We start from the raw sequence: 26,998 nt of genomic DNA, 5'->3' as shown, positions 1-26,998 counted from the left end.
CACTCCGATATACCCCACACCCTCACTGTAACACACTGATATACCCCACACCCCTCACTGTAACACTGATATACCCCACACCCCTCACTGTAACACTGATATACCCCACACCCCTCACTGTAACACTGATATACCCCACACCCCTCACTGTAACACTGATATACCCCACACCCCTCACTGTAACATTGATGTACCCCACACCCCTCACTGTAACACTGAAATACCCCACACCCCTCACTGTAACACTGATATAGCCCACACCCCTCACTGTAACACTGATATACCCCACACCCCTCACTGTAACACTGATATACCCCACACACCTCACTGCAACACTGATATATCCCACACCCCTCACTGTAACACTGATATACCCCACACCCCTCACTGTAACACTGATATACCCCACACCCCTCACTGTAACACTCTGATATACCCCACACCCCTCACTGGAACACACTGATATACCCCACACCCCTCACTGTAACACGTTGATATACCCCACACCCCTCACTGTAACATTGATGTACCCCACACCCCTCACTGTAACACTGAAATACCCCACACCCCTCACTGTAACACTGATATACCCCACACCCCTCACTGTAACACTGATATACCCCACACCCCTCACTGTAACACTGATATACCCCACACACCTCACTGTAACACTGATATACCCCACACCCCTCACTATAACACTGATATACCCCACACCCCTCACTGTAACACTGATATACCCCACACCCCTCACTGTAACACTGATATACCCCACACCCCTCACTGTAACACTGATATACCCCACACACCTCACTGTAACACTGATATACCCCACACCCCTCACTATAACACTGATATACCCCACACCCCTCACTGTAACACTGATATACCCCACACCCCTCACTGTAACACTGATATACCCCACACACCTCACTGTAACACTGATATACCCCACACCCCTCACTATAACACTGATATACCCCACACCCCTCACTGTAACACTGATATACCCCACACCCCTCACTGTAACACTGATATACCCCACACCCCTCACTGTAACACTGATATACCCCACACCCCTCACTGTAACATTGATATACCCCACACCCCTCACTATAACACTCTGATATACCCCACACCCCTCACTGTAACACTGATATACCCCACACCCCTCACTGTAACATTGATATACCCCACACCCCTCACTGTAACACTCTGATATACCCCACACCCCTCACTTTAACACCGATATACCCCACACCCCTCACTGTAAACTCTGATATACCCCACAGCCCTCACTGTAACACTGATATACCCCACACCCCTCACTGTAACACTGATATACCCCACACCGCTCACTGTAACACTGATATACCCCACACCCCTCACTGTAACACTGATATACCCCACACCCCTCACTATAACACTCTGATATACCCCACACCCCTCACTGTAACACTGATATACCCCACACCCCTCACTATAACACGCTGATATACCCCACACCCCTCACTGTAACACTGATATACCCCACACCCCTCACTGTAACACTCCGATATACCCCACACCCTCACTGTAACACACTGATATACCCCACACCCCTCACTGTAACACTGATATACCCCACACCCCTCACTGTAACACACTGATATACCCCACACCCCTCACTGTAACACTCCGATATACCCCACACCCTCACTGTAACACACTGATATACCCCACACCCCTCACTGTAACACTGATATACCCCACACCCCTCACTGTAACACTGATATACCCCACACCCCTCACTGTAACACTGATATACCCCACACCCCTCACTGTAACACTGATATACCCCACACCCCTCACTGTAACACACTGATATACCCCACACCCCTCACTGTAACACTGATATACCCCACACCCCTCACTGTAACACAGTGACATACCCCACACCCCTCACTAACACACTGATATACCCCACACCCCTCACTAACACACTGATATACCCCACACCCCTCACTGTAACACACTGATATACCCCACACCCCTCACTAACACACTGATATACCCCACACCCCTCACTGTAACACTGATATACCCCACACCCCTCACTAACACAGATATACCCCACACCCCTCACTGTAACACACTGATATACCCCACACCCCTCACTAACACACTGATATACCCCACACCCCTCACTAACACACTGATATACCTCACACCCCTCACTGTAACACTGATATACCCCACACCCCTCACTGTAACACTGATATACCCCACACCCCTCACTGTAACACTGATATACCCCACACCCCTCACTAACACACTGATATACCCCACACCCCTCACTGTAACACTGATATACCCCACACCCCTCACTGTAACACTGATATACCCCACACCCCTCACTGTAACACTGATATACCCCACACCCCTCACTGTAACACTGATATACCCCACACCCCTCACTGTAACACTGATATACCCCACACCCCTCACTGTAACACGCTGATATACCCCACACCTCTCACTGTAACACGCTGATATACCCCACACCCCTCACTGTAACACTCTGATATACCCCACACCCCTCACTGTAACACGCTGATATACATAGAAACATACATAGAGATAGGAAGAGGAGTCGGCCATTCGGCCCTTCGAGCCTGCTCCGCCATTCAATGAGATCATGGCTGATCTTCGTCTGAGATCTTAGCTGATCTTACCAGTTCAGTACCCCGTCCCCGCCTTTTCTCCGTAACCCTTAATCCCCTTAGCCTTCAGAAATATATCCAATTCTCTCTTGAAAATATTTATTGAATTAGCCTTCACAGCCCTCTGTGGCAGGGAATTCCACAGGCTCACCACTCTTTGAGTGAAGAAATTCTTCCTCATCTCTGTTTTAAATGATTTGCCCGCTATTTTTAGACTGTGGCCCCTGGTTCTGTGCTCCCCTGCCATTGGAAACATTCTCTCTGAATTCAGCCTGTCCAGGCCTGCCATAATTTTATATGTTTCGATGAGATCCCCTCTCAATCTTCTAAACTCCAGTGAGTACAAGCCCAAACTATTCAGTCTCTCCTCGTAGGTCATTCCCGCCATTCCAGGTATCAGCCTGGTGAATCGCCGCTGCACTCTTTCCATGGCAAGAACATCCTTCCGCATATGGGGCGACCAAAACTGTACACAATACTCCAGATGCGGTCTCACCAGCACCTTGTACAGCTGTAGTAAGGTATCCCTATTCCTATACTCGAACCCCCTTGATATGAAGGCCAACATACCATTTGCCTTCTTAATCGCCTGTTGCACCTGCATGCTCTCCTTCAGTGACTGGTGCACAAGAACACCCAGGTCCCTCTGCACTTCCCCATCTCCCAATCTATTGCCATTTAGATAATAATCTACCCTCCTGTTTTTACCCCCAAAGTGGATAACCTCGCATTTATCCACATTATAGTGCATCTGCCACGTATCCGCCCATTCCCCCAACCTGTCCAAATCGCACTGTAGCCTCCTGACATCCTCATCAGAGCCCACCCCTCCTCCTAGTTTAGTGTCGTCAGCGAATTTGGAAATATTGCATCCAATTCCCTGATCCAGATCATTTATATATATTGTGAACAGCTGGGGTCCCAGGACAGATCCTTGCAGCACCCCGCTGGTCACTGCCTGCCACTCCGAAAACGAGCCGTTTATTCCAACTCTCTGTTTTCTATCCGCCAGCCAGTTCTCTATCCACGTTAATACTTTGCCCCCAATCCCATGAGCCTTAATTTTGCATGATAATCTTTTGTGTGGAACCTTATCGAAGGCTTTCTGGAAGTCAAGGTACACCACATCCACTGGCTCTCCCCCATCTATTTTACCAGTTACTTCCTCAAAAAATTCCAGCAGATTAGTCAAACACGATTTACCCTTTGTAAATCCATGTTGACTCTGTCCGATCCTTTCCCCATTTGTCAAGTGCTCCGCTATTTTATCCTTACTGTAACACTCCCCACACCCCTCACTGTAACACTCTGATATACCCCACACCCCTCACTGTAACACTGATATACCCCACACCCCTCACTGTAACACTGATATACCCCACACCCCTCACTGTAACACTGATATACCCCACACCCCTCACTGTAACACATTGATATACCCCACACCCCTCACTGTAACACTCTGATACACCCCACACCCCTCACTGTAACACACTGATATACCCCACACCCCTCACTGTAACACTGATATACCCCACACCCCTCACTGTAACACTGATATACCCCACCCCTCACTGTAACACACTGATATACCCCACACCCCTCACTGTAACACACTGATATACCCCACACCCCTCACTGTAACACGCTGATATACCCCACACCTCTCACTGTAACACGCTGATATACCCCACACCCCTCACTGTAACACTCTGATATACCCCACACCCCTCACTGTAACACTGATATACCCCACACCCCTCACTGTAACACATTGATATACCCCACACCCCTCACTGTAACACTGATATACCCCACACCCCTCACTGTAACACATTGATATACCCCACACCCCTCACTGTAACACACTGATATACCCCACACCCCTCACTGTAACACTGATATACCCCACACCCCTCACTGTAACACTCTCATATACCCCACACCCCCTCACTGTAACACTGACATACCCCACACCCCTCACTGTAACACGCTGATATACCCCACACCCCTCACTGTAACACATAGGATTAAATAAGATATACAGCACAGAAACAGTCCATTCGACCCAACCAGTCCATGCTGGCATTTATGCTCCACTTGAGCCTCCTCCTGTCTTTCCTCATGTAAACCTATCAGCATAACCCTCTATTCCCTTCTCCCTCATGTGCTTGTCCAGCCTCCCCTTAAATGCATCGATACTATTCGCTTCAACCACTCCCTGTGGGAGCGAGTTCCACATTCTCACCACTCTCTGGGTAAAGAAGTTTGTCCTGAATTCCCTATTGGATTTCTTGGTGACGATCTTATCTTGATGGCCTCTAGTTATGCTCTTCCCCACAACTGGAAACATTCTCTCTGTATCCACTCTATCAAAACCTTTCCTAATTTTAAAGACCTCTATTAGGTCACCCCTCAGCCTTCTTTCTTCAAGAGAAAAGAGACCCAGCCTGTTCATCCTTTCCTGATATGTATACCCTCGCATTTCTGGTAACATCCGTGTAAATCTTCTCTGCCCCCTCTCCAGTGCCTCTTTTTATAATATGGCGACCAGAACTGTAGGACGAACAGAACTGCACGCAGTACTCCAAGTGTGGTCTAACCAAGGTTCGATACAGGTTTAGCATAACTTCCCTACTTTTCAATTCTATCCCTCTAGAAATAAACCCTAGTGCTTGGTTTGCTTTTTTAATGGCCTTGCTAACCTGTGTCGCAACTTTTAGTGATTTGTGTATTTGTTCTCCGAGATCCCTTTGTTCCTCTACCCCACCTAGACTCGCACCCTCCAAGTGATGTGACCTCCCTATTCTTCCTAACAAAATGTAATACCTCGCACTGTGTCGAACTTCATTCGCCAATTATATGCCCATTCTGCACGTTTATTAATGTCCTCCTGTAATTTGTTGCAGTCCTCCTTAGTATTAACTATTTGGTGTCATCCGCAAATTTAGAAGTTGTGATTTTGATTCCAAAAAGTCTAAATCGTTAATGTAAATTGTGAACAGCAGTGGTCTCGGCACTGATCCTTGTGGAACACCACTACCCACCTTCTGCCACTGTGAATAGCTACCCTTTACCCCTACTCTCTACTTTCTGTCCTGAAGCCAGCTAGCAATCCATTCTGCTACTTGTCCCCTGACTCCGCATTCTCTGACCTTGTTCATCAGTCTATTATATGGTACCTTTCCGAAGGCTTTTTGAAAATCTAGATAAGTTACACCCTCACTGATGTACATCACACCCTCACTGTAACACTCTGATACACAGAGCGGGATTAAAACAGAGTGTAATTAAACAGAGCGTTTAATTTGGGAATTTGGAAAGAGTGGGAATTTGGAGAGGGGGGAAGGAGTTGCTGCTTTTTGTTTACACTACTTGTAGTGCTGTGTGTTACAGGTAGATATTTAATTTCAGTACCCATAACTTAATCTAGATCAAGTAAGTAGTTAAGAAACTACACTAAGATACCTAATTACAAATTTAATTAAATAAAACCAGGTCATACAGGGATGGCAGTGCAGGTGGTGTGCCGCAACTGCAGCATGTGGGAGTTTGTGGAGAGCATTGTGATCCCGGACAACCACATCTACAGTAAGTGCCTGCATCTTGAGGAACTTCAGCTCAGAGTTTTTGAGCTGGAGTCTGAGGTGCAAACATTGCGGGGCATCAGGGATGGGGAAGAGTTACCTGGACACTTTGATCCAGGAGGCAGTCACACCCCTTAGTGGTACAGGTCTGGTTAGTGGTCAGTGAGAGGAGGGTGTGACTGCAACTCAGGCAAGTAAGGGGACCTCAGGTGCAGTGCTGGAGGAGCCTCAGCCTTTGCCCTTGGCCTAATGGTATGAGGTTCTTGCTGCCTGTGTGGATGAGGGATACAAAGATGGGAGGGAAAGCAGTGAGTGAGGAGGATATAAAAAACCTGCAAAAGGACATAGACAGGCTAAGTGAGTGGGCAGAGATTTGGCAGATGGAATATAATGTTGTAAAGTGTGAGGTTATGCACTTTGGCAGAAAAAATCAAAGAGCAAGTTATTATCTAAATGAAGAGAAACTGCAAAGTGCTACAGTACAAAGGGATCTGGGGGTCCTGGTGCATGAAACACAGAAGGTTAGTATGCAGGTGCAGCAGGTGATCAGGAAGGCCAATGGAATCTTGGCTTTTATTGCGAGGGGGATGGAGTATAAAAACAGGGAAGTCTTGCTGCAGTTATACAGGGTATTGGTGAGGCCACACCTGGAATACTGCGTGCAGTTTTGGTTTCCATATTTAAGAAAAGATATACTTGCTCTCGTGGCGGTACAGAGAAGGTTCACTCGGTTGATTCCAGAGATGAGGGGGTTTACGTATGAGGAAAGGTTGAGTAGGTTGGGCCTCTACTCATTAGAGTTCAGAAGAATGAGAGGCGATCTTATCGAAACATATAAGATTGTGAGGGGGCTTGATCGGGTGGATGCGGTGAGGATGTTTCCACTGATGGGTGAGACTAGAACTAGGGGGCATAATCTTAGAATAAGGAGCTGCCCTTTCAAAACTGAGATGAGGAGAAACTTCTTCACTCAGAGGGTAATAAATCTATGGAATTTGCTACCTCAGAGAGCTGTGGAAGCTGCAACATTAAATAAATTTAAAATGGAGATAGACATTTTCCTAGCAGATAAGGGAATTAGGGGTTACGGGGAGAGGGCAGGGAAGTGGACGTGAGTCTAGATTCAGATCAGCCATGATCCTATTGAATGGCGGAGCAGGCCCGAGGGGCCGTATGGCCTACTCCTGCTCCTACTTCTTATGTTCTTAAGCCTGCAGGATGGATTAGCAAGCTGACCAGGGAACAGGCTATTTTAGATCTAGTATTGTGCAACGAGAAAGGGTTAATTAATAACCTTGTAGTAAAGGGGCTTTTAGGGAAGAGTGACCATAATATGATAGAATTTTACATTGAGTTTGAAAGTGATTTAGTTCAATCCAAAACTAGGGTCTTAAATCTAAACAAAGCAAACTATGTAGGTGTGAGGGGCGAGTTGGCTAAAGTAGATTGAGGAAACTATATTAAAAGGTATGACAGTAGAGAAGTAACGGCTAGCATTTAAAGAATTAATACATAATTTACAACAAATATACATTCCTTTAAGGCACAAGAACCCCACAGGAAAAGTGGTCCAACCGTGGCTAACAAAAGTTAAATATAGTATTAGATACATAGAAACATAGAAGATAGGAGCAGGAGTAGGCCATTCGGCCCCTCGAGCCTGCTCCGCCATTCAATGCGATCATGGCTGATCATCCAAATTCAGTACCCGGTCCCTGCTTTCTCCCCATACCCCTTGATCCCTTTAGCCTTAAGAAATATATCCAACTCCTTCTTGAATATATTTAATGAATTGGCCTCTACTGCCTTCTGTGATAGAGAATTCCACAGGTTCACCACTCTCTGGGTGAAGAAATTCCTCCTCATCTCTGTCCTAAATGGCCTACCCCTTATCCTTAGACTGTGACCCCTGGTTCTGGACTCCCCGACCATCGGGAACATCCTTCCAGCATCTAGTCTGTCTAGTCCCGTTAGAATTTTATAAGTTTCGATGAGATCCCCTCTCATTCTTCTAAACTCCAGCGAGTATAAGCCCAATCGACCCAATCTCTCCTCATACGTCATTCCTGCCATCCCAGGTATCAGCCTGGTGAATCTTCGCTGAACTCCTCCTATGGCAAGAATGTCCTTCCTCAGATAAGGCGACCAAAACTGCACACAATACTCAAGGTGTGGTCTCACCAAGGCCCTGTACAACTGCAGCAAGACATCCTTGTTCCTGTACACAAACCCTCTCGCTACGAAGGCCAACATACCATTTGCCTTCTTAACCGCCTGCTGCACCTGCATGCTTACCTTCAGCGACTGGTGCACAAGGACACCCAGGTCTCGTTGCACTTCCCCTTCTCCCAATCTATTGCCATTCAGATATAATCTGCCTTCCTGTTTTTGCCACCAAAGTGGATAACCTCACATTTATCCACGTTTTATTGCATCTGCTATGCATCTGCCCAATCACCCAACCTGTCCAAATCATCCTGGAGTTTCTCAGCAGCCTCCTCATAGCACACACGCCCACCCAGCTTTGTGTCATCTGCAAATTTGGAGATATTACATCTAGTTCCCTTGTCTAGATCATTAATATATATTGTGAATAGCTGGGGTCCCAGGACCGATCCCTGCGGTACCCCACTAGTCACTGCCTGCCACTCGGAAAAAGACCCGTTTATTCCAACTCTTTGCTTTCTGTCTGCCAACCAGTTCTCTATCCAAGTCAGTACCTTGCCCCCAATCCCATGTGCCTTAACTTTACACGCTAATCTCTTATGCGGGACCTTATCGAAAGCCTTCTGAAAGTCCAAATACACCACATCCTTCTCCCTTATCTATTTTACCAGTTACATCCTCAAAAAATTCCAGTAGATTAGTCAAGCACGATTTACCCTTTGTAAATCCATGTTGACTTTGTCCGATCTTGTCACTGTTTTCCAAGTGCTCTGCTATTGCATCTTTTATAATGGACTCTAGCATTTTCCCCACTACCGATGTCAGGCTTACCGGTCTGTAATTCCCCGTTTTCTCTCTACCACCTTTTTTGAATAGTGGGGTAACATTAGCTACCCTCCAATCCATGGGTACTGTTACAGATTACATCGAATGTTGGAAGATGATCAGCAATGCATCTACTATTTCTAGGGCCACTTCTTTAAGTACCCTAGGATGTAGATTATCAGGCCCTGGGGATTTATCGGCCTTCAGTCCCATCAATTTTCCTAACACCATTTCCCTACAAATACTGATTTCTTTCAGTTCCTCCCTTTCATCAGACCCTATGTTCCCCGACATCTCTGGGAGGTTATTTGTGTCCTCCTTTGTGAAGACAGAACCAAAATATATATTTAATTGGTCTGCCATTTCTTTGTTCCCCATTATAAATTCCCCTGATTCTGACTGCAAGGGACCTATGCTTGACTTCCCCAAACTTTTTCTCTTCACATATCTATAAAAGCATTTACAGTCAGTTTTTATGTTCCCTGAAAGCTTACTCTCATACTCTATTTTCCCTTTCTTAATTAATACCTTTGTCCTCCTTTGTTGAATCCTAAACTGCTCCCAATCCTCAGGTTTACTGCTTTTTCTGGCCAATTTGAATGTCCTCTCCTTGGATCTTATGCTATCCCTGATTTCCCTTGTTAGCCACGGTTGAGTCACCTTTTTTGTTTTATTTTTATGCCAAACTGGGATGAACAAATTCTGTAGTTCATCCATGCGGTCTTTGAATGTTTGCCATTGCCTATCCACCGTCAACCCTTTGAGTGACATTCCACAATCAATCCTACCCAACGCGCGCCTCAGACCACCGTAGTTTCCTTCATTTAAATTCAGGACCCTAGTCTCTGAGTCAACAACTTCATTCTCCATTTTATGAAGAATTCTATCATATTATGATCGCTCCGACCCAAGGGACCTCGTACAACAAGATTGTTAATTAATCCTTTCTCGTTACATAATACCCAGTCTAAGATGGCCTGATCTCTGGTTGGTTCCTCGACATATTGGTCCAGGAAACCATCCCGTAAACACTCCAGGAATTCCTCCTCCAGAATATTGTTACTAATTTAATTAGCCCAATTTATTTGTAGATTAAAGTCACCCATGATGACTGCTGTGCCCTTATTGCACGCTTCTCTAATTTCCCTTTTAATGCCATCCCCAACCTCCGCATTACTGTTTGGAGGTCTATATACCATTCCCACTAACGTTTTCTGCCCCTTGGTATTTCTCAGTTCTACCCATACAGATTCCACATCATCAGAGCTAATATCCTTCCTTACAATTGTGTTAATCCCTTCTTTAACCAGCAATGCTACCCCACCTCCCTTTCCTTTTTGCCCATCTTTCCTGAATATTGAATACCCCTGGATGTTGAGTTCCTAGCCTTGGCCACCCTGGAGCCATGTTTCCGTAATCCTAATCAAATCATAATCGTTTACCTCTATTTGCGCAGCTAATTCATCCACCTTATTACGAATGCTCCTCACATTAAGACACAAAGCCTTCAGGCTTGTTTTATTAACGCTCTTAGACCTATTCGATTTATTATTTACTGTGGCCATGTTTGATTTAAACTGTTGATTTCTCTGACTGCCACTTTTGGTTTTTCTCCTTCCTATCTTTTGCTTTTATCCTGGTTTCCCTTTCCTCTGTCCCTCTGCTCAGGTTCCCAACTCCCTGCCATTTTAGTTTAAACTCTCCCCCAGAGCACTAGCAAACACTTCCCCTAGGACATCGGTCCCGGCCCTGCCCAGGTGCAAACCGTCCGGTTTGTACTGGTCCCACCTCCCCCAGAACCGGTTCCAATGTCCCAGGAATTTGAATCCCTCCCCCGGGCACCATTCCTCTAGCCACGTATTCATCTGAAATATCCTTCTATTTCTACTCTGACTAGCACGTGGCACTGGTAGCAATCCTGAGATTACTACCTTTGAGGTCCTATTTTTTAATTTACCTCCCAACTCCCTATATTCAGCTTTTAGGACCTCATCCCATTTTTTACCTATATCGTTGGTACCTATATGCACCACGACAACTGGCTGTTCACCCTCCCCTTCCAAGATGTTCTGCAGCCGCTCGGAGACATCCTTGACCCTTGCACCAGGGAGGCAACACACCATCCTGGAGACTCGTTTGCGGCCGCAGAAACGCCTATCTATTCCCCTTACAATAGAATCCCCTATTACTATAGCTCTACCCCTCTTTTTCCTCCCGTCCTGTGCAGCAGAGCCACCCCTGATGCCAGGAAGTTGGCTGCTGCTGCCTTCCTCTGATAAACATAGAAACATAGAAGATAGGAGCAGGAGTGGGCCATTTCGCCCTTCGAGCCTGCTCCGCCAGTCAATGAGATCATGGCTGATCATTGAAATTCAGTACCCTGCCCCTGCCTTCTCCCCATATCCCTTGATCCCTTTAGCCTTAAGAAATATATCCAACTCTTTCTTGAATATATGTAATGAACTGGCCTCTACTGCCTTCTGTGGTAGAGAATTCCACAGGTTCACCACTCTCTGGGTGAAGAAATTCCTCCTCATTTCAGTCCTAAATGTCCTACCCCTTATCCTTAGACTGTGACCCCTGGTTCTGGACTCCCCGACCATCGGGAACATCCTTCCAGCATCTAGTCTGTCCAGGCCTGTCAGAATTTTATAGGTTTCGGTGAGATCCCCTCTCAATCTTCTAAACTCCAGTGAGTATAAGCCCAATCGACACAATCTCTCCTCATACGTCATTCCTGCCATCCCAGGTATCAGCCTGGTGAATCTTCGCTGCACTCCTTCCATGGCAAGTACGTCCTTCCTCAGATAAGGCGACCAAAACTGCACACAATACTCAAGGTGCGGTCTCACCAAGGCCCTGTACAACTGTAGCAAGACATCCTTGTTCCTGTACGCGAACCCTCTTGCTATGAAGGCCAACATACCATTTGCCTTCTTAACCGCCTGCTGCACCTGCATGCTTACCTTCAGCGACTGGTGCACAAGAACACCCAGGTCTCTTTGCACTTCCCCTTCTCCCAATCTATTGCCATTCAAATAATAATGTGCCTTCCTGTTTTTGCCACCAAAGTTGCTACCCTCACATTTATCCACATTATAGTGCATTTGCCATGTTTCTGCCCAATCATCTAACCTGTCCAAATCGTACTGGAGTTTCATGACATCCTCCTCGCAGCATACCCTCCCACCCAGCTTTGTGTCGTCTGCAAATTTGGAGATATTACATCCAATTCCCTCGTCCAGATCATTAATATATATTGTGAACAGCTGGGGTCCTAGGGCCGATCCTTGCGGTACCCCACTAGTCACTGCCTGCCACTCGGAAAACAACTCGTTTGTTCCAACTCTTTGCTTTCTGTCCGCCAACCAGTTCTCTATCCAAGTCAATACCTTGCCCCCAATCCCACGTGCCTTAATTTTGCACGCTAATCTCTTATGCGGGACCTTATCGAAAGTCTTCTGAAAGTCCAAATACACCACATCCACTGGTTCTCCCTTATCTATTTTACCAGTTACATCCTCAAAAAATTCCAGTAGATTAGTCAAGCATTATTTACCTTTTGTAAATCCATGTTGACTTTGTCCGATCCTGTCACTGCTTTCCAAGTGCTCTGCTATTACAGCTTTTATAATGGACTCTAGCATTTTCCCCACTACCGATGTCAGGCTTACCGGTCTATAATTCCCCGCTTTTTCTCTGCCACCTTTTTTGAATAGTGGGGTAACATTAGCTACCCTCCAATCCATGGGTACTGTTCCAGAGTCTATCGAGTTCTGGAAGATGACCAGCAATGCATCTACTATTTCTAGGGCCACTTCCTTAAGTACACTGGGATGTAGATTATCAGGCCCTGGGGATTTATTGGCCTTCAGTCCCATCAATTTTCCTAACACCATTTCCCTACAAATACTGATTTCTTTCAGTTCCACCCTTTCATCAGACCCTATGTTCCCTGGTATTTCTGGGAGGTTATTTGTGTCCTCCTTTGTGAAGACAGAACCAAAATATGTATTTAGTTGGTCTGCCATTTCTTTGTTCCCCATTATAAATTCCCCCGATTCTGACTGCAAGGGACCTACGCTTGACTTCACCAATCTTTTTCTCTTCACATATCTATAAAAGATTTTACAGTCAGTTTTTATGTTCCCTGCAAGCTTACTCTCATATTCTATTTTCCCTTTCTTAATTAATCCCTTTGTCCTCCTTTGTTGAATCCTGAACTGCTCCCAATCCTCAGGATTATTGCTTTTTCTGGCCAATTTGTATGTGCTCTCCTTGGATCTTATGCTATCCCTAATTTCCCTTGTTTCCCACGGTTGAGTCACCTTTTTTGTTTTATTTTTGTGCCAAACTGGGATGAACAACTTCTGTAGTTCATCCATTCAGTCTTTGAATGTTTGCCATTGCCTATCCACCGTCACCCCTTTGAGTGCCATTCCCCAATCAATCCTACCCAACTCGCTCCTCAGACCATCGTAGTTTCCTTTATTTAAATTGAGGACCCTTTTTTCCTGAGCCAACTACTTCATTCTCCATCTTAATGAAGAATTCGATCATATTATGATCGCTCCGACCCAAGGGGCCTCGTACAACAAGATTGCTAATTAATCCTTTCTCGTTACATAATACCCAGTCTAAGATGGCCTGATCTCTGGTTGGTTCCTCGACATATTGGTCCAGGAAACCATCCCGTAAACACTCCAGGAATTCCTCCTCCACAGTATCGTTACCAATTTGGTTAGCCAAATCTATATGTAGATTTAAGTCACCCATGATGACTGCTGTGCCCTTATTGCACGCTTCTTTAATTTCCCTTTTAATGCCATCCCCAACCTCCGCCTTACTGTTGGGAGGTCTATATACCACTCCCACTAATGTTTATTTCCCCTTAGTATTTCTCAATTCTACCCATACAGATTCCACATCATCAGAGCTAATATCCTTCATTACAATTGTGTTAATCCCTTCTTTAACCAGTAATGCTACCCCACCCCACCTCCCTTTCCTTTTTGCCTATCTTTCCTGAATATCGAATACCCCTGGATGTTGAGTTCCCAGTCTTGGCCATCCTTGAGCCACGTTTCCGTAATCCCAACCAAATCATATTCGTTTACCTCTATTTGCGCAGCCAATTCATCCACCTTATTACAAATGCTCCTCGCGTAAAAACACAAAGCCTTCAGGCTTGTTTTTTTAACGCTCTTAGACCTATTAGAATGATTATTTGCTGTGGCCACGTTTGATTTAAACCGTTGATTTCTCTGACTGCCACTTTTGTTTTTCTCCTTCCTATCTTTTGCTTTTATCCTTGTTTCCCTTTCCTCTGTCTCCCTGCTCAGGTTCCCAACCCCCTGCCATTTTAGTTTAAACCCTCCCCCAGAGCACTAGCAAACACTCCCCCTAGGACATCGGTCCCAGTCCTGCCCAGGTGCAAACCGTCTGGTTTGAACTGGTCCCACCTCCCCCAGAACTGGTTCCAATGTCCCAGGAACTTGAATCTCTCCCCCGGCACCATTCCTCTAGCCACGTATTCATCTGAAGTATCCTTCTATTTCTACTCTGACCAGCACGTGGCACTGGTAGCAATCCTGAGATTACTACCTTTGAGGTCCTGTTTTTTAATTTACCTCCTAACTCCCTATATTCCGCTTTTAGGACCTCATCCCGCTTTTTACCTACATCGTTGGTGCCTATATGCACCACGACAACTGGCTGTTCACCCTCCCCTTCCAAGATGTTCTGCAGCCGCTCGGAGACATCCTTGACCCTTGCACCAGGGAGGCAACACACCATCCTGGAGTCTCGTTTGCGGCCGCAGAAACGCCTATCTATTCCCCTTACAATTGAATCCCCTATTACTATAGCTCTACCACTCTTTTTCCTCCCATTCTGTGCAGCAGAGCCACCCCTGGTGCCAGGAAGTTGGCTGCTGCCTTCCTCTGATAAGCCATCCCCCCCCCCCCAACAGTACTCAAAGTGGTGTATCTGTTGGAGAGGGGGATGGCCACAGGAGACCCCTGCACTACCTGCCTGCGCCTAGTACTCTGCCTGTTGGTCACCCGTTCCCTTTCTTCCTGTCCAACCTCTACCTGTGGTGTGTCCAACTCCCTAAACGTGCTATTCACGATGTCCCGAGCATTGTGAACGCTCCAGTATGCATTCAATCGCAGCTCCAGCGCCGCAATGCGGTCTGTCAGTAGCTGCAGCTGGGTGCACTTCCTGCACACGTAGTTGTCAGGGACACAGGAGGTGTCCCTGAGTTCCCACATTTCGCAGGAGGAACAGATCACAGGGCCGGGCTGTCCTGCCATGATTTACCCTTTAATTAATTGAGTTTAAATTAAATCAATCAATCCCACTAATTACACTAGTTAAATAGTTTTACCAACAGTCCCTGCTACACCAGAGAGACCTTAGAAACTATAAACCAGAGTTAAAGTTTAAAAAAGAGAGAAATACTCACCAACCATACCTGCTTCCTGCTGACATCACACTTTGATTACTTTTTACCTCTCTCCCCTGCTGCTGAATTGGTCGGGCCTCGTTCACTGCCGCCGCTTTTGCTCTCTCCCAGGTCCAGGCTCTGTGGTCGGGCCTCGTTCACTGCTGCCGCTTTTAAGCTCTGCCGCCGATGCTGCTCTCTCCCAGGTCCAGCCATCCCCCCCAACAGTACTCAAAGTGGTGTATCTGTTTGAGAGGGGGATGTCCACAGGGGACCCCTGCACTACCTGCCTGTGCCTAGTACTCTGTCTGTTGGTCACCCATTCCCTTTCTGCCTGCCCAACCTTTGCCTTCGGTGTGACCAACTGATCAAACGTGCTATTCACGACGTCCTCAGCATTGCGAATGGTCCAGTATGAATCCAATCGCAGCTCCAGCGCCGCAATGCGGTCTGCCAGTAGCTGCCGCTGGACACACTTCCTGCACACATAGTTGTCAGGGACACAGAAAGTGTCGCCGAGTTCCCACATATCGCAGGATCAAAGAAGAGGCCTATAATGTTGCCAAAAGAGTAGTAAGCTTGAGGATTGGGAGGATCTTAGAATTCAGAGGACCAAGAAATTGATAAAGAAAGGGAAAATAGAATGAGAGTAAACTAGCGAACGACATCAAAACAGACTGTATAAGCTTCTATAGGTATGTAAAAAGGAAAAGATTAGCGAAAGTAAACATGGGTCCCTGACGGGCTGAGACAGGAGAAATTATAACAGGGAATAAAGAAATTAGAGAAATTAAACAAATACTTTGTGTCTGTCTTCACAGAAGATGCAAAAAACTTCCCGGAAATAGTAGAGAACCAAGGGCCTAGCGAGAATGAGGAACTGAAAGAAATTAGTATTAGTAAAAAAGAGTACTGGAGAAATGAATGGGACTGAAAGTCGATAAATCCCCATGACCCGATGGCCAACATCCTAGGGTTTTGAAAGAGTTGGCTATAGAGATAGTGGATGCATTGGTTGTCATTTTCCAAAATTCCACAGATCCTAGAACAGTTCCTGTGGATTGGAAGGTAGCAAATGTAACCCTACTATTTAAGAAAGGAGGGAAGAGAGAAAACGGGGAAGTACAGACCAGTTAGCCTGACATCAGTAGTAGGGAAAATGTTTGAATCTACTGTATTATTAAGGACGTGGTAACAGGGCACTTAGAAAATAATAATAGGATTGGGCAGAGTCAGCACGGATTTATGAAAGGGAAATTGTGTTTGACAAATCGGTTTGCTTTTTGAGGTTGTAACTAGCAGAATAGATAAGGGGGAAGCAGTGGATGTGGTGTATTTGGATTTTCAGAAGGCATTCGATAAGATGCCACACAAGAGGTTATTAAACAAAATTAGGGCTCATGGGATTGGGGGTAATACACTAGCATGGATTGAGGATTGGTTAACGGACAGAAAACATAGAGTAAGGAATAAACGGGTCATTTTCGGGTTGGCAGGCTGTGACTAGTGGAGTACTGCAAGGATCAGTGCTTGGGCCTCAGCTATTCACAATCTACATCAATGATTTGTAGGAGGGGACCAAATGTAATATATCCAAGTTTGCTGATGATACAAAGCTGGGTGGGAATGTAAGTTGTGAGGAGAATGCAAGGAGGCTTCAAGGGGATATAGACAGGCTAAGTGAGTGGGCAAGAACATGGCAAATGGAATATAATGTGGAGAAATGTGAAGTTATCCACTTTGGTAGGAAAAATACAGAAGCAGAGAATGTTTTAAATGGAGAGAGATTGGGAAATGTTGGTGTTCAGAGGGACCTGGGTGTCCTTGTACACGAATCACTGAAAGTTAACATGCAGGTACAGCAAGCGATTAGGAAAGCAAATGGTATGTTGGCCTTTATTACAAGAGGATTTGAGTATAAGAGTAAAGACGTCTTACTGCAATTATATAGGGCCCTGGTGAGACCACACCTGGAGTACTGTGTACAGTTTGGGTCTCCTTACCTGAGGAAGGATAGACTTGCCATAGAGGGAGTGCAACGAAGGTTCACCAGACTGGTTCCTGGGATGAGGGGATTGTCCTATGAGGACAGATTGAGTAGACTAGGCCTACATTCTCTAGAGTTTAGAAGAATGAGAGGTGATCTCATTGAAACACACAAAATTCTTACAGGACTTGACAGGGTAGATGCAGGGAGGGTGTTTCCCCTGGCTGGGGAGTCTAGAACACAGGGTCACAGTCTCAGAATAAGGGGTCGGCCATTTTGGACTGAGATGAGGAGAAATTTCTTCACTCAGAGGGTGGGGAATCTTTGGAATTCTCTACCCCAGAGGGCTGTGGAGGCTCAGTCGTTGAGTATATTCAAGACAGAGATCGATAGATTTTTGAATATTGAGGGAATCAAGGGATTTGGAGATAGTGCAGGAAAGTGGAGATGAGGTAGAAAATCAGCCATGTGCTACCAACTGAGCCATGGATGACAATAGGGATATATAACGATATTTTATAATACTTCCACATAAGGGCAAAACCCTAGATCAACCCAAGACAGGGGGTGGGTGGGTGGGGGCAGGTATGGGTGGTATTTTCGCTCCCTTAACGCTGAGAGTTTGGGCTCCAGTTTTACCTGTGGATGCGGAAGCTCTGGTCCAGGTAGCCCTGCGTGCTGATCATCACATCCGCCTCGTCCAGCACAAAGACGCGAATGCGCTTCATGTCCACCAGGCCCAGCTTGAAGCACCAGTCGAGGAGCGTCCCCGGCGTGCCGATCACGATCTGCTCCTGCACCTGGGTGCCGCGCCAGACTGGTCGGCAAGGAGGGGAAACAAAACCGGAGCGGCCAATTAAACCCTGGGCTGTCTTCATGTGTCCACCACCTTCACACCCCGGATCCCTCCCCCCCCCCCGTCTCCAGTCTCCACCCGCTTGCCGGCCTCCCTTCATCACCCACCCACTCCCCCGCCCCCACCCGTCTCCCACACCCCACCACATAGAAACATAGAAGATAGGAGCAGGAGTAGGCCATTCGGCCCCTCGAGCCTGCTCCGCCATTCAATGCGATCATGGCTGATCATCCAAATTCAGTACTCTGTCCCTGCTTTCTCCCCATACCCCTTGATCCCTTTAGCCTTAAGAAATATATCCAACTCCTTCTTGAATATATTTAATGAATTTGCCTCTACTGCCTTCTGTGGTAGAGAATTCCACAGGTTCTTCACTCTCTGGGTGAAGAAATTCCTCCTCATCTCAGTCCTAAATGGCTTACCCCTTATCCTTAGACTGTGACCCCTGGTTCTGGACTCCCCGGCCATCAGGAACATCCTTCCTGCAGCTAGTCTGTCCAGTCCTGTTAGAATTTTGTAAGTTTCAATGAGATCCCCTCTCATTCTTCTAAACTCTAGCGAGTACAAGCCCAATCGACCCAATCGCTCCTCATACGTCATTCCTTCCATCCCAGGTATCAGTCTGGTGAATCTTCGCTGCACTCCCTCCATGGCAAGAACATTCTTCCTCAGATAAGGCGACCAAAACTGCACACAATACTCAAGATGTGGTCTCACCAAGGCCCTGTACAACTGCAGCAAGACATCCCTGTTCCTGTACTCAAACCCTCTCGCTACGAAGGCCAACATACCATTTGCCTTCTTAACCGCCTGCTGCACCTGCATGCTTACCTTCAGCGACTGGTGCACAAGGACACCCAGGTCTCGTTGCACTTCCCCTTTCCCAATCTATTGCCATTCAGATAATAATCTGCATTCCTGTTTTTGACACCAAAGTGGATAACCTCGCATTTATCCCGTCTCCCACCCCTCCCCCCTCCACCACCCACTGTCTCCCGTGTTGCCCCGCCCCTCCGCAAATCCCCGACTCACTGCGGTTTCCTCGGATAGCGTATCCCACTTCGATGTCTGTACAGTATTTGCCCATCTGCTCGACCACCTGTCCCGTTTGCAACGCCAGCTCATAGGTGGGACACAGGCACAGGCACTGGAGGGACAGAAAGAATTCAAAATACAGAGTAAAGCTCCCATCAAACACTCCCAGGGCAGGTACAGCACGGGTTAGATACAGAGTAAAGCTCCCTCTAGACTGTCCCATCAAACACTCCCAGGGCAGGTACAGCACGGGTTAGATACAGAGTAAAGCTCCCTCTACACTGTCCCATCAAACACTCCCAGGGCAGGTACAGCACGGGTTAGATACAGAGTAAAGCTCCCTCTACACTGTCCCATCACACACTCCCAGGGCAGGTGCAGCATGGGTTAGATACAGAGTAAAGCTCCCTCTACACTGTCCCATCAAACACTCCCAGGACAGGTACAGCACGGGTTAGATACAGAGTAAAGCTCCCTGTACATTGTCCCATCAAACACTCCCAGGGCAGGTACAGCATGGGTTAGATACAGAGTAAAGCTCCCTCTACACTGTCCCATCGAACACTCCCAGGGCAGGTACAGCACGGGTTAGATACAGAGTAAAGCTCCCTCTACACTGTCCCATCAAACACTCCCAGGGCAGGTACAGCACGGGTTAGATACAGAGTAAAGCTCCCTGTACATTGTCCCATCAAACACTCCCAGGGCAGGTACAGCATGGGTTAGATACAGAGTAAAGCTCCCTCTACACTGTCCCATCAAACACTCCCAGGGCAGGTACAGCATGGGTTAGATACAGAGTAAAGCTCCCCCTACACTGTCCCATCAAACACTCCCAGGGCAGGTACAGCATAGGAGGGACAAATGGATGGAAGCACCTTTCACAACCTCAGGACTCCCCAACGCACTTCACAGCCAATGAAGTACTTTTTTTTTTTTTAAAGTGTAGACAAGATAACATGTGATGTAGGAAAGATGACAGCCAATTAGCGCACAGCAAGATCCCACGAACAACAATGAGGTCATGACCAGGTAGTCTGTTTAATGATGGGATAAATATTGGCCCAGAACACGAGGGAGAAGTCCCCTGCCCTCCTTCCAATACTGTCTGTGGGATCTTTTACGTCTGCCTGAGGGGGTAGACAGGCCCTCGGTTTACCGTCTCATCCAAAAGACGGCAGCTCCAACAGTGCTGCACTCCCTCAGTACTGCCCCTCCGACAGTGCAGCGCTCCCTCAGTACTGCCCCTCCGACAGTGCAGCGCTCCCTCAGTACTGCCCCTCCGACAGTGCTGCACTCCCTCAGTACTGCCCCTCCGACAGTGCAGCGCTCCCTCAGTACTGCCCCTCCGACAGTGCAGCGCTCCCTCAGTACTGCCTCTACGACAGTGCAGCGCTCCCTCAGTACTGCCCCTCCGACAGTGCTGCACTCCCTCAGTACTGCCCCTCCGACAGTGCAGCGCTCCCTCAGTACTGCCCCTCCGACAGTGCTGCACTCCCTCAGTACTGCCCCTCTGACAGTGCAGCGCTCCCTCAGTACTGCCCCTCCGACAGTGCAGCGCTCCCTCAGTACTGCACCTCCGACAGTGCAGCGCTCCCTCAGTACAGCACCTCCGACAGTGCAGCGCTCCCTCAGTACTGCCCCTCCGACAGTGCGGCGCTCCCTCAGTACTGCCCCTCCGACAGTGCAGCGCTCCCTCAGTACTGCACCTCCGACAGTGCAGCGCTCCCTCAGTACTGCCCCTCCGACAGTGCAGCGCTCCCTCAGTACTGCCCCTCCGACAGTGCAGCGCTCCCTCAGTACTGCCCCTCCGACAGTGCAGCACTCCCTCAGTACTGCCCCTCCGACAGTGCAGCGCTCCCTCAGTACTGGGTAAGCAGGGAGTGTCGGGCCTGGGATTAAGAAGCTCGAGTCTCTGGAGTGGAGGGGGCTCAAATCCACGACCTTCTAACTCGGAGAGCATGCGTGCTACCCAACTGAGCCAGGGACGACGCCGTTACAGCGGGGGGATTGCACATGTATCATTGGCGGGCTGAGCGCAGACCGTAGCCAAGTCCCTCGCTCGCTGCCCCTCTCCCGCTCTCACCTGCGTATGTCGCTGCCTGGGGTCCACGCGACTCAACATGGCCAGCGCGAAAGCTGCCGTCTTTCCAGTGCCCGACTGCGATTGAGCGATGAGGTTCTGCGGCCTAGGGACAGATCGGAGTCAGCGGCGGGCAGTCAGGTGCTGAACGCAGCCCACCCCCCTCGCCAAGGCACGAGGCCAGAGGACGGAAGAAGTGAAGGGTTCAGGACAGCGAGTGAAGAGCAGGATTCACAGATTTGGATTTCGGAGGGGTGGTGAGGAAGGGGCGGGATTTAGGGAAGGCTGAGGGGGTCCGATCCCGCGTCCCTCCATCCTCCTCCGCCTTAGTCTGCTGCGGCCGCGGAGCCCCACGTGGAGCACGGAGAGCCCAGGGTGTGTTCTGCTGGGCCGGGAGGGCGACGCGGTGGGCGGGAGAGGAGTCTGCAGGTCTCACTCACTGCATAGTCTACGGGCTCCAGAGACACACACACACACACACACACGAAAGGATTATTACTAGTCATTTTTCTGTTGCCTTCTGCTATTCTTACAGTCAGTTCAGCTGGTAGCAATGCAGGCTCGTGTCTCTACTCTAGGTGTTCGAAGCTCATCATAAAAACAACGTGATGCTGGTGCATCTATTTGATGTCATTCTTACCAATGTTTTCTGTTTGTGTCTTTTTACAACGTGTAAATTAAAAATACCTCAACCGGTTGCACCATTGTCTTCTTAGTTACCTCAACTGTTTGCAACACTGGTTCGTGTCTCAGTGTTTCATTTGATGTTACATTTACGAAGGCGTATGTTTCTTTAATTATTGTGATTTCTTTCCGAAGTGTTGGTTTAAGACACTTTTAACAGGGTATACTATTGTGTTCTTTCCAAGGCTTCAGACTTTCTGGAACCTCTAACCTCCTGCTTCAATAAGGCTATTGATTCAGTGTCAACAACTTATCTTATCTCAGTAGCTTGTATGCTGTTTACAGCTTTTCCATTGTTAGGTTTCCAGATTTTCAAACCCAGTTTGTCATGTTTTAATAAAGTCAAAATTCTTTCAGAGGATGGTGTATTTTTCTGAATAGGTATATTGCTTATTCCTTCACACACACACACACAAACACACTAGAGCCACAGACCCCTACACACCCTGTCCAGAATACTCACGGGTCGGCCAGCATCATGGGTAGAGCTGCTTCCTGGATCTTAGATGGTCGGTTGAAGCCCATGGCGTAGACTCCTTGTAGCAACATGTGTTTCCTGTGTGGGAGTGGAGGGACAGTTGGTCATAGAAACATAGAAGATAGGAGCAGGAGTGGGCCATTCGGCCCCTCGAGCCTGCTCCGCCATTCAACGAGATCATGGCTGATCATCCAAATTCAGTACCCGGTCCCTGCTTTCTCCCCATATCCCTTGATCCCTTTAGCCTTAAGAAATATATCCAACTCCTTCTTGAATATATTTAATGAATTGGCCTCTACTGCCTTCTGTGGTAGAGAATTCCACAGGTTCACCACTCTCTGGGTAAAGAAATTCCTCATCTTAGTCCTAAATGGCTTACCCCTTATCCTTAGACTGTGACCCCTGGTTCTGGACTCCCCGGCCATCGGGAACATCCTTCCTGCAGCTAGTCTGTCTAGTCCTGTTAGAATTTTATAAGGGATTGTGTCGGGGGAAACATGACCTTTATCGAGTCTCGGCCCCTCCGATAATTATACAGGACCTTGGTGAGACCACACCTGGAGTACTGGGCACAGTTTTGGTCTCCTTATCTGAGGAAGGATATACTTACCTTAGAGGGAGTGCAACGAAGGTTCACTGGACTGACTCCAGGGATGACGCTAGTTAGGCCACAGCTGGAATACTGTGTGCAGTTCTGGTCGCCACACTATAGGAGGGATGTGATTGCATTGGAGAGGGTGCAGAGGAGATTCACCAGGATGTTACCTGGGCTGGAGCACTTCAGCTATGAAGAGAGACTGGACAGGCTGGGGTTGTTTTCCTTAGAGCAGAGAAGGCTGAGGGGGGGGACCTGATTGAGGTGTACAAAATTATGAGGGGCATAGATAGGGTAGATAGAAAGGAACTTTTCCCCTTAGTAGAGGGGTCAATAACCAGGGGGCATAGTTTCAAGGTAAGGGGCAGGAGGTTTAGAGGGCATTTGAGGAAAAGCTTTTTCACCCAGAGGGTGGTTGGAATCTGGAACTCACTGCCTGAAAGGGTGGTAGAGGCAGGAACCCTCACAACATTCAAGAAGCATTTAGATGAGCACTTGAAATGCCAAAGCAGACAAGGCTACGGACCAAGTGCTGGAAAATGGGATTAGAACAGACAGGGCTTGATGGCCGGCGCGGACACGATGGGCCGAAGGGCCTCTTTCTGTGCTGTATAACTATATGGCCTAGAAATTGGGTTGGGGCGTCAAAGTCGCCGGGACGCAGGATTTAGCGCAGCGTTCGAGGCTTTAGCGATCGTCAGATATTCAGTTCCAGTGCCCCTAGAGGGAGACGGGGCGAGGCTCGAGGCGCTCCGCGTCCCTCTTAGGGCGCTGAAACTGAATATCGCAGCACAACGTGCCGCAGCGCTACGGCACGCTGCGGTACTGCAGGCCTTCCTCCCGTTGTTAAGGGGGAGGGGCCTGCAACAGCGCGATCCCCGCTCGCGAGTGCCGGCAAACGAGCCCGGCACCGAGGAGAAGTGCCGGGCTCTCGGGAAACAGCCGGCAATGCCGCGGGGGGGGGTGGGGTCAGGAGGCCGGGGACGGAGGTGCTGGCAGGCGGCCGCTGAAAAAGGCGGCCGCCCCGCACCTCCACATTAACTTGCGCCACTGCCGGCACAGCAAGGCCCCGTGAACCGGGCGCGGGTAGCGAACGGCGCAACTGCGGCGTTCGCTACCAAATATCGCGAACGGGGCGCGAATGGGGCACTGCGCACACCAATGACGTCATCGGTGGCGGCGCGGCGCAAATGGCTAACGCCACCATTAGCGCCCCTGCTGAATATCGCGGGAGGCGCAGCCAGTGGCGCTACAGCCACTGACTGCCTCTTTAGGCGCTAACTGGTGGCGCTACTCACCCAATTGTTCCCCCTATGACTCTACCTATGACTCGATGAGGGGATTGTCCTACGAGGAGAGATTGAGTAGATCGAGCCTATATTCCCTAGAATTTAGAAGAATGAGAGATGATCTCATTGAAATGTATAAAATTCTTGGACAGGATAGATGCTGGGAGGATGTTTCCCCTGGCTGGGGATTTTAGAACGAGGGGTCACAGTCTCAGAATAAGGGGTCGGCCATTTTGGACTGAGATGAGGAGAAATTTCTTCACTCAGAGGGTGGTGAATCTTTGGAATTCTCTACCCCAGAGGGCTGTGGATGCTGAATCGTTGAGCATATTCAAGACTGAGATCGATAGATTTTAGGATACTAAAGGAATCAAGGGATATATGGGGATAGTGCGGGTAGCTGGAGTGGAGGTAGAAGTTCAGCCATGATCTTATTGAATGGCGGAGCAGGCTCGAGGGGCCGAATGGCCGACTCCTGCTATTTCTTAGGTTATGTTCACTCCCCACTGCTCTTTCCCCATAGCCCTGCAAATCTGTCCTTTTACAGCCAATGAAGTCGTGTTTTTTTTTTGAAGTATCGTTACTTTTGTAATGTAGGAATCGCTGCGGCCAATTTGTGCACAGCAAAATCCCACATACAGCAATGAGATAAATGACCAGAAAATCTGGTTCAGTGATGCTGGGTGAGGGATAAATATTGGCCCCAAGACACCAGAGGGAACTCCCGCTGCCCTTATTTGAATTAGCGATCGTAGGATCTTTTACACCCACCTAAGGGGACAGACAAGGCCTCGATTTAAAGTCTCATCCAAAAGACAGCCCCTCCGACAGTGCAGCGCTCCCTCAGTACTGCCCGTCCGACAGTGTAGTGCTCCCTCAGTACTGCCCCTCCGACAGTGCAGCGCTCCCTCAGTACTGCCCCTCCGACAGTGCAGCGCTCCCTCAGTACTGCCCCTCCGACAGTGCAGCGCTCCCTCAGTACCGCCCCTCCGACAGTGTAGTGCTCCCTCAGTACTGCCCCTCCGACAGTGTAGTGCTCCCTCAGTACTGCCCCTCCGACAGTGTAGTGCTCCCTCAGTACTGCCCCTCCGACAGTGCAGCACTCCCTCAGTATTGCCCCTCCGACAGTGTAGCGCTCCCTCAGTACTGCCCCTCCGACAGTGCAGTGCTCCCTCAGTACTGCCCCTCCGACAGTGCAGCGCTCCCTCAGTATTGCCTCTCCGACAGTGCAGCACTCCCTCAGTACTGCCCCTCCGACAGTGTAGCGCTCCCTCAGTACTGCCCCTCCGACAGTGCAGTGCTCCCTCAGTACTGCCCCTCCGACAGTGCGGCGCTCCCTCAGTACTGCCCCTCCGACAGTGCAGCGCTCCCTCAGTACGGCCCCTCCGACAGTGCAGCGCTCCCTCAGTACTGCCCCTCCGACAGTGCAGCGCTCCCTCAGTACTGCCCCTCCGACAGTGCGGTGCTCCCTCAGTACTGCCCCTCCGACAGTGCAGCGCTCCCTCAGTACTGCCCCTCCGACAGGGCAGCGCTCCCTCAGTACTGCCCCTCCGACAGGGCAGCGCTCCCTCAGCACTGCCCCTCTGACAGGGCAATGCGCCCTCAGCACTGGGTAACCAGGCGAGTGTAGGGCCTGGGATTATCGGGCTTGAGAATCCAGAGCGGGGGCTCAAACTCATGACCTTCTAAGAACATAAGAACTTGAAGCAGGAGTCGGCCATTCAGCCCTTCGAGTCTGCCCCGCCATTCATTAAGATCATGGCTGATCTTCTACCTCAACTCCACCTTCCCGCACTATTCCTATATACCTTGATTCCCTTAATATCCAAAAATCTATCGATGGTTCACCAGACTGATTCCTGGGATGGCAGGGCTGTCGTATGAGGAGAGATTGGGTCACTAGGCCTGTATTCTCTAGAGTTTAGAAGAATGAGAGGGGATCTCACTGAAACGTATAAAATTCTGACAGGGCTTGACAGACTGGATGCAGGGAGGATGTTTCCCCTGGCTGGGGGGTCGAGAACGAGGGGTCACAGTCTCAGGATATGGGGTAGGACATTTAGGACTGAGATGAGGAGAAATTTCTTCACTCTGAGGGTGGTGAACCTGTGGAATTCTCTACCACAGAAGGCTGTGGAGGCCAAGTCACTGAATATATTTAAGGAGGAGATAGATGGATTTCTAGACACAAAAGGCATCGAGGGGTATGGGGAGAGAGCGGGAATATGGTATTGAGATAGAGGATCAGCCATGATCACATTGAATG

The 26,998-nt window shown here is 48.5% G+C and overlaps 1 protein-coding gene across 1 annotated transcript in view; it reads right to left on the bottom strand.

The window, feature by feature from the left end:
- Positions 1-26,998, bottom strand: part of LOC147091301 (ATP-dependent RNA helicase DDX19A-like) — a 75,712-nt gene that overhangs the window by 15,828 nt on the left and 32,886 nt on the right. The window contains exons 4-7 of the mRNA XM_085976723.1: positions 22,834-22,926; positions 21,690-21,792; positions 19,601-19,715; positions 18,352-18,529 (exon numbers count right to left, since the gene is read on the bottom strand). Of these exons, the coding sequence (XP_085832849.1) occupies positions 18,352-18,529; positions 19,601-19,715; positions 21,690-21,792; positions 22,834-22,926 (489 nt within the window). The remainder of the gene's footprint in view (positions 1-18,351; positions 18,530-19,600; positions 19,716-21,689; positions 21,793-22,833; positions 22,927-26,998) is intronic.

This window comes from Somniosus microcephalus, unplaced genomic scaffold (assembly GCF_052327205.1).
Source record: "Somniosus microcephalus isolate GS21.2 unplaced genomic scaffold, FLI_Smic_1.0 unresolved_chr3, whole genome shotgun sequence".
Taxonomy (NCBI): Eukaryota; Metazoa; Chordata; class Chondrichthyes; order Squaliformes; family Somniosidae; genus Somniosus; species Somniosus microcephalus.
The sequence above is the reverse complement of the archived record's forward strand: the minus strand, read 5'-3'. Positions and strand labels throughout refer to the sequence as shown.